Genomic DNA, 16,112 nt, shown 5'->3' with positions numbered 1-16,112 from the left:
ACAGAATAAAATTCAGATAAAAACACAGATCCTCACAAAATAAATTCAGCACTATGAAAAATTCTTATTCCCATATAACTGTGAAAATAAATGTCAATTATTTTAATTTACCACTTAGCTATTTGCAATCTGTCCCCATGGGTTATATTGCATAGTCTTGTACCTTGGTAAATTATCTCACGACAAACGCTGACAGTGAATCTTAATGATTAACTGTAAAGCTAGTATCATTTTTCCATGCTGCTAACTTGAATCACAAAAGGAAATAAAATAAGATAATTCAATAATTAAAACTGAACACTCAAATTAAGTAAGAACACCAAAAAATCTTAACAAAATATTCAAGGCAAAACAATTCAACTTATGTAAAAAAAAAAGAGGAAAAAAAAAACATAATTAAAACTCTGTTTCTGGATCTGGTAGACATCTTTAGAGTCTGGATGTGCAAAAGTCTTCTAGAGTTGAAAGTGTTCAATTGTCACATTTTAAAGATTTAAGTCACTTTCAATGACATCACAACTCCATTTTCACAATTTCCAGACTCTGCCTATTTCAGATGTACAGGGATCTTACATCAAACTCTCTCCTATTTTACATACATGAATCATGTACATACTACTATGATTTTTTCTCCCTATCGCCCCCTTTACTGTACACTCAAAATGGGACAGCCCTGAAGCACAGTTGGACTGCTCCCATTCACGAATTCCAGGGGCGAAAGGCTCGTGCACACTAGGATAAATTACATCAATAATTCAGTGAGACCATATGTACAAATTATGGTAAAACATTTATATAAAATAATGTCGTAATAAACTTTCCAGTAATGCGAGTCTGACCTTCAAGGGAGGTAACTCTTTACTCCTGGTATTGGGGGGAAAAGTGATGCTCTCCCTTAAACAGCAAAGAGCTTGAACTTTCAGAACAAGCTCTCAAGGCTAAATTTTTTAAAAAAATTTAGAAATTTTTGTGAGGAAACAAATAAGACTTTCGACAAACAAATTATTTTTATCTTTCTATAAAAGCAACGGGAACTTAAATTCTGATATCTGTTCCAAAACACATGTTGACACATGCTTGTAATTCACAATTACTGTCTCACCATTAAACACATGCTATTTATTCAAGGTGAAGAAAACAGGATCAAACTCAGAGGCTTGTGCTTTTTTACAAATAGTCTTCTTTTGTGCAGTGAAGATTAACAACGGACGGAAGGCAACTATTCAGGTAACCATGGAAACAACAATTACATAAATCACATTACTGGAAAGTTCATTATACAATGCACAGACCTCTGGAGGGGCACAGATTTGACACAAACCAGTCACCATGGCAACTCCCACCAGATGGCACTGTGACATGTACATTTCTTACATGACGGCTGTACAAATAAGGAGCACAGAAACATATCACTTGCTGATCATCGTGTACAACAACAACAGCACTCATCGCTCATTTGCACTTTTACTCGGTAACTTTTGACACTCTCACACTACCCATAATTCCCTGTCCACATATTTGCAGACAAGACTATAACAATACGCATTCCCATGGCAACATCACCCACTTCCTTGGTAACACTGGTATAAAATGTTGCACTCTCAAACTCATCAGCCAAAAATTTGAATTTTTCAGAATATCACCTATTAAAAATTGATTAACATGCACACTGGCTTGTTCCATAGATTTGAGGTCACTGCACATGTAGTCAGATGAGGAAATATTTCTGGAAAAAATCATAAACTTCTATTGATGACCTAGACCAATGCAACATTTAATCCAGCGCATATGCTTAGTGATGGAAAAATGGCAGACATTTCATGGTTGTAATCAAAAGTTCTCTCCAATGCAATGTCCTGATTGGTGGAACGGTTGGCCTCACTTCTGTCCTGTCTGTGGTTGGTTGGCATATAGGTGTATCATCCAATGAAAACTTCTTAAAGGCACTTATTTGCATTTTTGTTTGCACAGGTGTTACAATAGAGGGAGAGGGGCAAATATTTCTCAAATATCACAAAAGAAGTTCATCATGGGAGAACATTTCCATCCAATCAAATCACACTGAGAGATTCCAGTCCACTAGTTTCTAGTCCTCCAGAATCTAGCCAAGCACTTTTTGTCTAAAGCCAGTTCGGGGGTCTTGTAGCACTTCTTGCCCATAGCAGACCAATCGTCATCTAGCAGACATGTGAATCAAGCCAATCTTAGAGCAGAAACAACCAATGGGACTGCAGCACTGAGGGGACAATTTGACCAATCTGATTTCATCACAGTGACATGCCACCGGGCAGTGCTCAATGACAATCCGGTTATTTTGGAACAGCTTAAATCAGGACAACACTGCAGATCTTCTTTCACAAGACATTCTGGAAGAGGGTCCTTGTCTACATATACAGCAAAAGCTGTGTTGATGACGTAATGAGAGCTTGGGACAAGATTCACTTGATTCTCTGTCCAGAGTTCCGATGTGACACTCAGCATGTAGGACCTGGATAAGGGCTTGAAAAACCAGCCAGAGCTGCTTACATGATGTGAAAACAGAACCCGGTTAGTCAAGGTTCATCTCGGATCCTGATATCCGGGCCATCAGCTCTTCTCGGCAGCTTTCCAGAACTTAGTTGAAAGTAGCCATTCCAAGACTGACCAATGGGAAGCAGGGTTACAAAACAGCAACTTTCCACCAGCCAATCAGAAACCATCATCACCTGTTCGTGTTTAGTAACACTTCAACCCAGCACGGACAGGATTCGACAAACTGTCTTGTGTAGCACGGACCCCAGCCTTTGGCAAAACTGAATCGAACTGACTTAGCATTCACTGGGCCATGAGTGAACTGAGGGTCTCGTATCTGTTCATAAAACTCAGAGCAATCGTAATCAAATATTTTTAAGGAATGCCCTGGTGGAACTTTGCACACGTACACCGATAACGTATTTGGATGGCCAATGGTGGGCGAGTTCACAAAGACAGGGTTTTGTGACTGATTGTAGAGCCAAACCCCGTCAGACTCTCGGCTTAATGTTACTCCGAACCCTATTTTCTCCCGCGTTTTGCGGACAGAGTCATCGGCCTGAGAGTCCTGGAGGATCTCGAGACACATGCCGTCCCCGTGAGGTAGTTGCTGAAATACACTGATACTGGAGCTGCACACTGGGAAGAGCCGGCCAACGCGTTGTCGTTGTTCCCAGTATGCGATGTGACACCAGTGAGGCTGAGGGAGACCCGTGGAACCATCTGAAAGTAAAGCAAGAGGAAAAATTTCACATCAAAAACTGACAGTACACAGATAAAAGACAGTGTAAATGGACTGAGCTTTTTCCTTACGTTTTTCTTTTTAATAAATACAATGGGGTTCAATTCAGCAGCAAACTACAAGAAATTATGACCCCCCTCCCCCAGAAAAAAAAGAGTGACTGATAATTTGTATGCGAATGCCTTTAATGCCTATGCAGTGATGAATGACACTGGACGATATATACAACTAGTAGTCTCATACTGATGACATGTACATTTACACTGACTGTAACATAGCTGTTATCTTAACAATAAAACCACCGCAATATATTATATATTGGTGAATCTGAAGAGTGGATGTTACACCATAGGGTAGGGGCGGGGGGTGGTGTGGGGTGGGGATGGTGTGGGGTGGGGGTGGTCGTGTTGTTGTACTTTGCACTCACACATTCGTAACCGGCCCTACCTTAACATAGAGAGACAGACACATGAATGAAAGTACCTCTATTTGCAGTAAATAACTATACAAGACAGAGTTTTTGTGCTGAGTCTTTATACAATGAATTAAGTGACCCACTTTGTGTGGTTATTGCTTGTGCTACCATCTTAACATACCTATAAGCACGAAAGCTGAAACATGAACATCCATGAATGGCATAAGGACAACAACGGAAGGGTCAGAGGTCACAAGAGGTTTTTATGGTAAAGTGTAAGAAAAAAAGTCTAAAAAAATTCACATGGATGTTTAAAAGAAGAAGTTTCCAGTTTTTAGGAGAAAAATTAAAATTAGGCCTTATACAAAGTGCAACTTTAACCCTGACAAAAGATGGAACTTTTCAACAATTACAACACTGCAGGTACATGTACTTAAACAATCAGCGTAGTAAAAAAATTAATGAGTACAATCAATGAATGGAAAATGTGAAAATGAATTAAGTGGAGATCATGGCTTTTATATGTACACAGAGGAAAATGTATACATGGGGTGAAAATATCACTGAAAGTAAAGTGAACGACCACTGAACGAAACTGAGATCAATGCCTTAAAATGCAGGACAATTGTTCAATGTGCACAATCTTTCAGTACAGCTCTGAATGGTAAAACCTACAAAGTGAACGACCACTGAACGAAACTGAGATCATTGCCTTCATTATGCATTGCAAAATTTTGTTATAAGTGTACAATAATTGAGTAAAGATATGAATGGCAAGACATATAAACCTGATAAAGTTAACAAACACTGAGTTATTTAAAGTTGAGGCCATATTGCCTAGGCTGGCTGTCCTATAAATGTCTCACACAGGTAGCCTCGAGCCCCACATTCCTACCTGGCTCAGGAGGGTGTCTTCAGGCTTCATGCTTCACTGATTACCCGGTGACATCGTGCCCCCCCCCCCCCACCAAACTCCTTCAAAGGTGAATTAAACTACCAGTCTGAGCCCCCAATGCTAAATACAGCTAAGCTAAACACTTTAGCAGCCATCATGGTGAGCCACAACCATTGGTTGTAGCCCTCTATTCTTGATACGTTGTTGTGGGTTATGCTACTTCTGGTTTCAAATTATCCAATGAGTTAGACTTAAGGTAACTCAGCTGAAATCTAAACCTACACGAACATATATGAAATTTGAAGGGTAAGCATTTGGCAATTCAGAAATCTTTACAAATGTAACAAAAGAAGTTACATGCACAATCTTTTTATCCATGTGTGCTGCTCAATTTGAAAGTGAGTGATATGTACATGGCAGTACACTTTTATTACACATATACATACTTGTATTCGAGGCTAACATGAAATGTGCATGAATGAATATAACCTATAAGCACGAAAGCTGAACGTACAAATCACCCATCCTAAACACGCCCCTCCCCCCCATAAAAAAATATAAAATACCCTGAATACCTGAACACAAGTACTGCAGCCCCTGCTTCCACCACCCCTCCCCCAACACACAAAGAGAGTAAAACTAACACATATTAACAATGTCAGCCCCTCTAGCCATTAAAGATTTACACTCGACTTCTTCCAATCTCAATGAAAACTTTAGTTGCTGCATTTCATGAATGGATTCATATATTCCCCAGTATTTAAATCAGGCCTGCAAATTTTCTACAATTGCATGCACTATTTTCTGCACCTACATGTACATGGGGCATATACAGTGTTTCCATTGCTGTGTAAAATGAGAAATCAAAGTAAACAGGTCCCTTTCAAAGCTACACACATTGTTACACATGTATCACATTGTTACACATGTACCACATTGCTACACACTTACCATACTGTTACACATGTAGCTATTTTTTTTTTCACACATACACTGCATTTGGGTGTAGATACAAAATTCTTTTACAGATATATTTGTATGTGTATGTACCATATGGCTTCTGACTGGCTACCAATCAAAACAGTTACTTCTTTACATTATCACATTGTTGCGGTTTCATTCTTTTATATGGTTGCATTTACTATGGTATGTACACGCATGTACCACACTGTTGCAGTTACTATCTTATGTACACACATGTACCACACTGTTGCAGTTACTATCTTATGTACACACATGTAGCACACTGTTGCAGTTACTATCTCATGTACACACATGTACCACACTGTTGCAGTTACTATCTTATGTACACACATGTAGCACACTGTTGCAGTTACTATCTTATGTATACACATGTACCACACTGTTGCAGTTACTATCTTATGTACACACATGTAGCACACTGTTGCAGTTACTATCTCATGTATACACATGTACCACACTGTTGCAGTTACTATTTTATGTACACACATGTACCACACTGTTGCAGTTACTATCTTGTGTACATTCATGTACCACATTGTTTCAGTTTCCTTCTTATGTATGTAGATATACCACACTGTTGCAGTTACTATCTTATGTACACACATGTAGCACACTGTTGCAGTTACTATCTTATGTACACACATGTAGCACACTGTTGCAGTTACTATCTTATGTACACACATGTAGCACACTGTTGCAGTTACTATCTTATGTACACACATGTAGCACACTGTTGCAGTTACTATCTTGTGTACATTCATGTACCACATTGTTTCAGTTTCCTTCTTATGTATGTAGATATACCACACTGTTGCAGTTACTATCTTATGTACACACATGTACCACACTGTTGCAGTTACCATCTTATGTACACACATGTAGCACACTGTTGCAGTTACTATCTTATGTACACACATGTTGCACACTGTTGCAGTTACTATCTTGTGTACATTCATGTACCACATTGTTTCAGTTTCCTTCTTATGTATGTAGATATACCACACTGTTGCAATTTGCAGTTGATCTCTTAACTTAATCACACAGCATGAATATTTTTCTATACATATAATAGATAAACCTTCAACTAACACAAACAATTTTTTTTCTCTTGAGAGTTTAAGAGCATGAACATTTATACATGACTTGATCCAGTCGGTTTAAAACCTAAATATTGCGAGAACATACAGGGTCGCTTATCGTTGTACTGCTCTAGATTTATGGAATATGCACTAACAATGAATACACTCACAAAAAGTCATGGATTGTCTGTGAGCTCTAATTATGCTGGCACAATAGAAGAACAGCATTTTCATTAAGGTGATAACCCATAAACACGCTTTTTTCATTTTCTTAAAACACTGTCAACAGCTTGTAAATATAATGCAGATAGAAAGCAGGGAAGAAAAGTGGGTTAAAAAACCTGTTCTCTGCAGTCATAATCAACACAAATCAGAACCGGCCTTTCTTTTTTTTCCAACTCTGAAATGGACAATGTACCTTTCAGGTAATAATCACATCATGTAACCAGTCATTTCTTAATAATTTGCATAATTTTAAGTGTCACGAATTCTTAAAACATGTAGAATATGTACTAAGTTCCCAAACTGAAAGCCTTGATTACAGTAGTGACAAACTGTGTTTTGGACAGCAGATAGCAAATACACATAAAATACTGAGGCAGGCTGCACTGTTTCAGGTAACCCAGTTATCATTCTTTTTGAAAATAGTTTATGTATACATGCTCTACCCCACTGATCAGTCTCAACAAAAATAAGGCTTTAAATATAAGCCTGAAAAACCCAGTGAAAATCCCAGTCTTCTACAGAGAGAGAGACCAGTATGCAAGGTCTCTGCCAGCCTAAGCACTGGAGGGAGAAGAGAAGTAAACAGGCTAGTATCTTAAGATGCTGACCCACTCCCCCCTACAGCCCAGAATGGACCGGCCGACTGGAGCCACAGTGTCTGATGGCCTGGCTTGTGTAGAGTATTTAGAGGCCAGAGCTAGAGACAAGGGTATGTTGATACTGGCATACTGGGGGAGCCACACAGAGGTAGAGATAGATAGAGAGCTGAGAGAGAAAGAATAAGAGTATATGTACATGGATCTTGTTGATAATAGTTTTGTCTACAAATGCATGCATAGTGTACAGGGCTATTTCAAGTGCAAATCATATGAAGCTATTATACACATACACAAGCCAGTGTGTAATAAAGCTGTTAATATACAGCTACAACACAGTGCAACAGGTAAATTTATAAGAATAGCCTATGATACAACCTAGTCAGTTAACTAGTCAGGTATAAGCTGCACTTCTAGCCCCCCCCCCCCCCCAAAAAAAAAAAACAATATGCCAATGATTATAAGCAATATGTTTACATTGTTACTGCCACTGTGAAAACACTATAGGTTCTATATACAGTATCATGATGCAACAATGTAACAAAGCCACACAAATGCACTGTGAAATGGACAACAAAGTTGCATAATGTACTGGCTATTTACTGAACTATTTGTATCTCTCAGCCAATCTTGAGGTTTGTATCTCAAGAGTCACAAATTAAGCCAAACATGTGTTTACACTTTGTTAGTTTTATACACAAATGCTAAAGCTAGACAAAGTGGGGTGTGCCGAAATTCGTCTGCTGGAGCAAGAGCAGAATGGAGACAGCCATGCTGGATGATCATACTGTCTATACTATTAGGCACAATACGCGCAGACTTAAAGGTTGTCCTGTACATACCTGGGTCCATTAATTACCCAAAGTTGACAAGTGAAAAGATAAAAGGCAAAAACTCTTCCTAATGACAGACAAACATACACTCTGTCTTTACCAGGTATGGTCGCTTGTCATTCGTTAACGAGCATTCACCTGGGTTAAATCAAGCTACGTTTAGACTCAAAACCTTGCCTGAGCAACAGCCTATAATTCTAATTCCACTTTAACATCACTTTCAACACTGTTTCTGTTACATCAGTGCCTCCTTGTACATGTACACCTGGCCGGATTCTATGAAGTACATGTATATTTGCAATGCTGCCTCACTGAATGCTATGTGCAAGACACCATACTACATGACACCACCCTCTGACTCAGTAGTCCCCATTTTATCCCGAAATCCCTGTAACAAAGTTCTAGGATAACCAATTTTTAACATGTACCAAATGTTTAAGATATACAATTATGGCATGTAGATGTATATGATCTGGTCTGACGACCGGAGAAGGTAGTGTCAGGTGATTAACGTGTACAGTATTACTGTACATCTTTTTACTCACTGCTGTACATCTACAATTGAGTGTGCATGACTGCATATTTATATATCCCCCTCTCTTCCCTGGAATCAACCACACACAATCCCCTGTCCTTTCCAGAGTAAATGTAATAGGAGTTTTGACATTCGCTATCAGGAGACTATCCACTTCAAATCCGTCTGTCTGTCTGTCTGTCTGTCAGTCAGAAGCTCTACATCCTCTGATAACACTTGAACCAGCTAGCAGTTCTATTAAACTGACAATATTAAGTTGTACATAGCCCAGACACAATAGCCTGCAGTGTTTTTGTTAGAGTACGCCTGGTAGGCTGGACAGTGTTTAATAAAAGTCTAGTTGTCTGAGAGCGGCATCGTGGATAGAGACAGAAAACTTCCCCTGGAGTGGAGGAGAACAATATTCGCCCACTCTGTTACAGACGCAGCCCTCTTGTGGCCTGTTTTCACTAGTAACTAGTCTGTACAGGAGATCGGCAGCCTGGCTAGACTGAGGAAACTGGGACCAGTCCCGGCTAAAAGCACAGACTGTTCCATCCTCCATCCTTCCCTGTTATCTCCCGGGCGTCATCCTTTTGGTGCCAGCCTGCTCTCGGTTAAGTATAAGCAATCAGCAATCTTATGGGTAGTCCTCTAAGCCTTTCTGTAGTCTCAGCTCTTTTGCTGCATGTACTCTCCTTCCCAGGTGCCATGAGGGTGAACTCACAACAACCCTGCACTGGAGACACAAGTCTACCTACATGTTCTTTGCTTTTACATCTATTTTACTCCCTCCCTCTGCAGACTGAACAGGTGCAATATCTGTTATGTAAACTTCATCCAAAAAGTGACATAGCTGGGTTGAAGTTGAAAATTTGAAGTACATTGAAATGGTTCAAGTTTAAATTGGACGGAATCAATTTCAAATTTGTGGAGTCTAGGTGTAAATTTGAAAAGATATTACAAGTTATGCACACTTGGATTCCCCTTAAATAATACTTAATAAAACTATCAGTTTTTATTAAAGTGAACAAATTTTTATTTCAAATTTACAGTGTAGGTGCATACTTAAATAAGATTTAATACGTGCATCTGGCATACACTTCAGATATCTTTAATAATGACGGAGTATAAATATTTTGACTTGAACTGAGCCAGTGCTTTATGACAAGATGAAATGGTAGATCTGAAATAAAATATCAAACTGACCAGGGCCCGGTTTTACTAAACACTCTTAACAATATATTCACTTAACTACCACGGTAACCAGTACTGTCGGCATTATCTCGTCATGGTGGTTGCGAGCTTGTAATGTTAGAACAGCTTTGTGAAACTGGGCCCAATACTCATCTTTAGATTTTGTACACTTTCCCATGTAAAAGGAATGGAAGGTGGATAGGCAAGTGAGGAGTAAGTTCAACTGACAGAAGAGCCAAACAATAAGCAACAGTGGGCAGCCAAGAGGAAGCGCTGCCCCAGGTCTGCAGACTCAGGCGCTGTAAACTACCTCTGATAATCCCCCAGATCACTCCGAGACGTGATGTTGCTATTCGCCCATTCACTTGCGGCCGTTATCTCGCTTGGTTAATTTACAGACCCAAATTAACGACCCCTATTTTGCCTGCCATCTGAGGTTTGCAGTCTCCACATCGCCCGGCCACCGTTTAACTTTTCTGAGACCTTTCATTTTCTCTTGGACGGTCAGTCTCGGCTTCTTGGCTTCAAGCCCCGACAAATGTTTAATTTTATAAAAGTCAGAAGGCCCCGGAGTGGACAGTCTGGCTACTAGCTGAAGCACTCCAGGATAGCAGAACACTTTTAACGGGTCTACGTGAACATCTACACAACACTAGAATCACAGCCTTGCCACCATGTCTTAAAGGGCTATACCACAGAATCTCAGCCAAAAAAATCCATATTTTCCAATCGAATAAAGTTTCTCTATTTACCCTAATTTCTCAACCTTTCTGCATAAGACCAGCTTTCAGTGAAATTTATGCACATTTTTAATTTAATTTTGGAATTAAAACGACATTGCATGGATTGACCAATTTCAGGACTTCAAAAAAAATATAATCTTATCAGTCACCATAAAATAATGCCTTCAGGATATGTATAAATAACCATCCTGCAAACATGCGAAAAGTTTAAAGAATTACACTGTACCAAAGACTTTAACAATAGCACTTGTTGCTACCTCGCTTTGTACTCAGTACAGAGAGGTTAGAACAAGGAAACAGGACTGGTGGACCCTGAGTCAGTAGGATGACATAAGCAGATCTATATATTAACGCAAAAGCATATTTCATCTGAAAAAAGATAAGAAAAACTAGTATACGAATTCTTTCTTAAATTACTCGCTTTTCTGCAAAGTGATTTCACTAACTCACTATACTACACCTTGCCCACATAAACAGGATACGGACTTTGAACTTAAATATGACAGAAAAGATCACATTATAAAAGTTTATCATTTCCATTAACCAAAACACAGCATTTCACAGCATGCAGAAATACCAGCGTAAAAGTTTCAGAACAAATGGACAGTGCATATTTTGGTGGTTTATTACTGTGCCATTATCACTCCTATGACCATGAAACGTTTAGGGGTGCTTCGACCCAGTGTTATACTTCTGATCGGGCAGTTGACAGAATTGTCCGGGGAATCTGAATGTGAACTTTCTCTCTGGGGCCGATTCCCCGTCTTACCGTACCAAGTGTTTTGAAAAATACATACCCCTCCTGTCAATTAGGTATAAAAGATGTACAAGATAGCAGAAATGGCACTCTCCTCAAATGTTGCATTGTTTTAAAGGTGGCTGTGCTGTCAGTCACACCAGAATTATGACAGAAAGTGATGACAGCACACTTTGTCTTGTCTTCAAGGAAACATACATATACTGTTTATAATTTTTGAAATGAATTATCTTTGTCTTAAGTAAGTGAATTAATTCCTTTGGGTGTTGAAAATGTCACAAATAGTTGGGGGAGTGGGGGGTGGGGGGGTGTTTTGTTTTTTTGTAAATGCATAATACCTAACATTTTCTGACTTGGAATATTACAAGAAAGTGCAAACAGAACTTCTAAAATTTAAAAAAAAAAGGTCACAGGTTGGTATTTGGATACTGTAAATAGCCTCACTTACTTGCCGAGCAGCAGAAAAAAAATTCATTCCCACACTGTTGACAAATCTTTTCCTTAACATTCAAGACTTTCTTTACCTTACAAACCAGGAGAGCTCCAATCTTGTGTACAAGGTAAGGCTGTCAAATAATGAAACTTTTGTTGTGCAGGGACTTTGGAATGGCATTTACTATTTAATAGCCGGGGATAAGAGAGGTTAGGTTGGGACTAGAGTAGAGAAATGTTTGCTTAAGGATTTGAAGGGGTCACCCTAGGCCCAAATGTCAGGGTAGACAGGAAAAGAGTAGACTGGGTGGGAAGCCCAGGTATCTACCTGGGATAAGTGAACGTATCCAATTTTACATGCAATAAAGTCTTTAATTCCCTAGTCTAGAAACATAATTGTGTTTTTGGGAGGTTTTTTTTTTTTTGGGACTTCTCAGATTCCAGCTTTTGAAGAGAAAAATGTAAGATTTACTCCCATAATTATCCACTATGTTGATCAACTACATGAAAAAATGGATCCTTCAAATTTTCCACCTGTGGATTACTTAATGAATCACTGGAATGACAAGTGATCAGTGACGCTGGACTTTAATAAACAGACATGAATATTCACCTTTGGGATGATCAACATCTCAGGATTTTAAGTCAGGTGGCCTAGTACCCTGAGCAATGTAGTAATCGAATGTTTTCCGAAATTTTACAATTCTTCCCACCGGGGCGAAGGTGGCCCGAGCCCTGACTACACGACCGTGAGTACAAATACAAGTGAGCATGGCGTAGTCACCCAGGGCTAAAAAAAAAACCCTTAAGTCACAGACAGAGAATAGCACATATAAAAAAACTAAAATTTAACTAACACAAAAAGTAAAAGTACCAAAAGTTACACCAAAAGCTGACACATTTATTTAATGCATATCAAAATTTGAAAGGGAACCAAAGAAAGGTTGAAAAATAAATTCGTCTGGATTTGAACTCTGGCTGACAATGGCGAAAATCTACCACAGGCTTAATTACAACAGTGCAAAGGTTCTCTTCTGAGGTACCTCTACTGCCCGTTTGATCATCAGATGCAATAAACAGGAAACATCACAAGGATGTCCACAATAAAACAATAACCAGATGCCCTTTGCACTTTTGATGTTAAAAGAAACGTGCATGTTTACAAAGCTCACACTCAAGAGGCAAAAATAAAAAAAGGCAAAGTTTCAAAACATGAATTAACATATTGCTGCTATGTAGAAGAAGAAAGCGAGATAGCTGCATTGTGGAAAAAGTTGTGCTTTTTTTCCCCCTTTTCCCCTAAGAAAAAAAAAAACCCACTGCTATGGGCTGGCACAAGGCTAAAGTTTCTTGTCCAAGCTTTGAAATCAATTATTTAGTCGCATTTTCGCCAATACTGGTTTACTCTCTGGCCCAAAACACACTGGCCCACTCTGCGTTGCTGTGGGCAACCTCACGTATTCGAATGGTGACAATACAGACAGTAAGCAATTGTTAACTACGGCTAGGCTTCGGAATACGAAAAGAAGGGCAAATATGGAGCGATGTGCGTAAACAGTGCGTCGCTTGATCTGTCGCCGGCGGACTTGTCAATGCTGAGAATCAAATACCTTTTGGGAAGGCTCAGCCAAAAAGGCCTGCGTGCAATGGCCTAAGAATGTTCTCTTCATGTTTTGGGCGATAGCAGGGATTGGGATTTTAGAGAGAGGGGGAGAGGGAAAGTCAACAAATACTTCTTGTACCTGACATACAGGTTGGTTAGAGGAAAAACCCTATATTGATTATGCCAGCAAATTTCGATTCACGACATGACATTCAAGAGACGAAAATGGCAGCATGCATTAAGCCTGATGTTCATGTACTTGGCCAGAAACAGACCTGGACTGTGGTTATTAAAATGGTAGTGTGAAATTTGGGAATGAGGGTTTTAATTTGCAATTCACTTTCCTTTGACTCTCCTTTATTCTTCCCTAACTCCCCAGACAAACTGGACTCCGCTCTTCCGGACTCTGAAGGCTTCACTCTTCACTTCGTCCTGGTACCCTGACTATGCTCTTCATGGACTCCCAGACTTCACCATTCCCCTACTTCTCAGTCTCTCTTCTCTACTTTGCTCGAGCTTCTTGGGTCTCTCTTCCATGTCACTCTTCTGTGACAACGTCCTCTTCCCTGACTCCTTGGTATTTCTTACGTGACATCCTGAGTCCATTCTGACTTGCTAATGACTCTCTATACCCTTACTCCACTAGTCCCTCCCCCTCCCCCCCCCCCACCGTCTCACGGATATCCAGTACCCTGGCTCCACTAGTTCCTGACTCCTTGATGACTCACACTACTCTGATGCCACTAGTTCCTGACTCCATGATGACCCCCAATTACCCTGGCACCACTAGTTCCTGACTCCATGATGACCCCCAAGTACCCTGGCACCGCTAGTTCCTGACTCCATGATGACCCCCAAGTACCCTGGCACCACTAGTTCCTGACTACTTGATAACTTCCAGTACCCTGGCACCACTAGTTCCTGACTACTTGATAACTTCCAGTACCCTGGCACCACTGGTTCCTGACTCCACTTGTTCCTGATTCCTTGGACGTGTCATCTTAAACTCATCCACCTTCCTAGTATTATAAAGCATCTATGATTCATGCACCTGTATAGTCAGTATGATGCACCACCGAAATATTGGCATGACAAAATCAGGGAAGGGATACTTCATTAGATTTTTTGCAGATAATCCAGATTCTGAGTGCAAGTACCAAAAGAAGGGTGTATGTCTTGTTTGATAGTAGGTAGAAGTTGGGATAAAAGTACACCAAACAAGGCATTTTTATGGATATACAACTTCTTGGTTTATGATGTACCTAGTTTGAAAAGGAAACACATATGCATGTATATCCACCAGAAAAGAACCCCTCTCCACATACATGTATATCCACCAGAAAAGAACCCCTCTCCACACACATGTATATCCACCAGAAAAGATCCCCTCGCCACATACATGTATATCCACCAGAAAAGAACCCCTCTCCACAGACATGTTTATCCAGCAGAAAAGAACCCCTCTCCACAGACATGTTTATCCACCAGAAAAGAACCCTATACACATACATGTTTATCCACCAGAAAAGGACCCATCTCCACATACATGTTTATCCACCAGAAAAGAACCCTGTACACATACATGTTTATCCAGCAGAAAAGAACCCCTCTCCACATACATGTTTATCCAGCAGAAAAGAACCCCTCTCCACGTTCATGTTTATCCAGCAGAAAAGAACCCCTCTCCACATACATGTATATCCACCAGAAAAGAACCCTATCCACGTAAATGTTTATCCACCAGAAAAGAACCCCTCTCCACATATATGTATATCCACCAGAAAAGAACCCTCTCCATACATATGTATATCCACACACATGTATATGCAAGAATGAGGTAATACAGCAGATCTCTGGCCACCCCACCCACAAAAATCAATCCTGCTTATTTAGCACTGGAGCATCATCATGTCATCGATTGTACAAATACTCAGTTAATGAACAGGATCAGGTAAAAATAAAAAATTAATAACAGGTGTGCAAAGAAATAATGAAAAATATGTGCAATCCCCTAAAACTCAGATCCCCACATCATCCTCAAATGCTTGTTTCGCTCCCCACCCCCTTCCTTCTTCTGCCCCAGAAGTAAGATCTCCGTACATGAGGGCAAAACGAGGACACCTCAGGTATGTTGTTGTCGTAATATCTAAAATCGAAGTCGTCCCAGACTTTTGGTCGTCAGTCCTGACAGCGGGAGAGCAAATCAAATACCGAGCCTGACAGGAATGCGAGGAGAGACTTGTGCCCATCAATACAGACTTTCAAGAGGGTGGGGTGGGGTTCAAACTTGTGGGTCTGGGCTACATGACCAATATAAGGCACACACCATTACAATACAGGCTGGGAAGTCAGCCACAACTATGCCTTTGTGAGCAATCCCTTCTCCCCAAATAGTCCAACAGGGAGGGCTGGACAATGTAAATATGCTAAAAATCCCCACATGGTATACTGTATGTAGATCATAGGTATTCCAGCCAGCCATAATGGAAAACAAAACAAAAATGGCTTTACTAAAATTGGGGATGTTAAACCATTATGGAAACCATTTACTTCCCTTTGGATTTCTAGATTTAGAAAAAACAAATT

General features: G+C 39.9%; 1 protein-coding gene across 1 annotated transcript in view; it reads right to left on the bottom strand.

Annotated features, from left to right (window-relative positions):
- Positions 1 to 95: 95 nt before the first annotated feature.
- LOC135462825 (mothers against decapentaplegic homolog 6-like) overlaps positions 96 to 16,112 on the bottom strand; it is a 60,022-nt gene continuing 44,005 nt past the window's right edge. The window contains exon 4 of the mRNA XM_064740106.1: positions 96 to 3,234. Within this exon, the coding sequence (XP_064596176.1) occupies positions 2,702 to 3,234 (533 nt within the window). The 3' untranslated portion in view covers positions 96 to 2,701. The remainder of the gene's footprint in view (positions 3,235 to 16,112) is intronic.

The sequence above is a fragment of the Liolophura sinensis genome, chromosome 2, assembly GCF_032854445.1.
Source record: "Liolophura sinensis isolate JHLJ2023 chromosome 2, CUHK_Ljap_v2, whole genome shotgun sequence".
In the NCBI taxonomy this organism is placed as follows: domain Eukaryota; kingdom Metazoa; phylum Mollusca; class Polyplacophora; order Chitonida; family Chitonidae; genus Liolophura; species Liolophura sinensis.
This window is presented reverse-complemented; position numbering and strand designations above follow the sequence as displayed.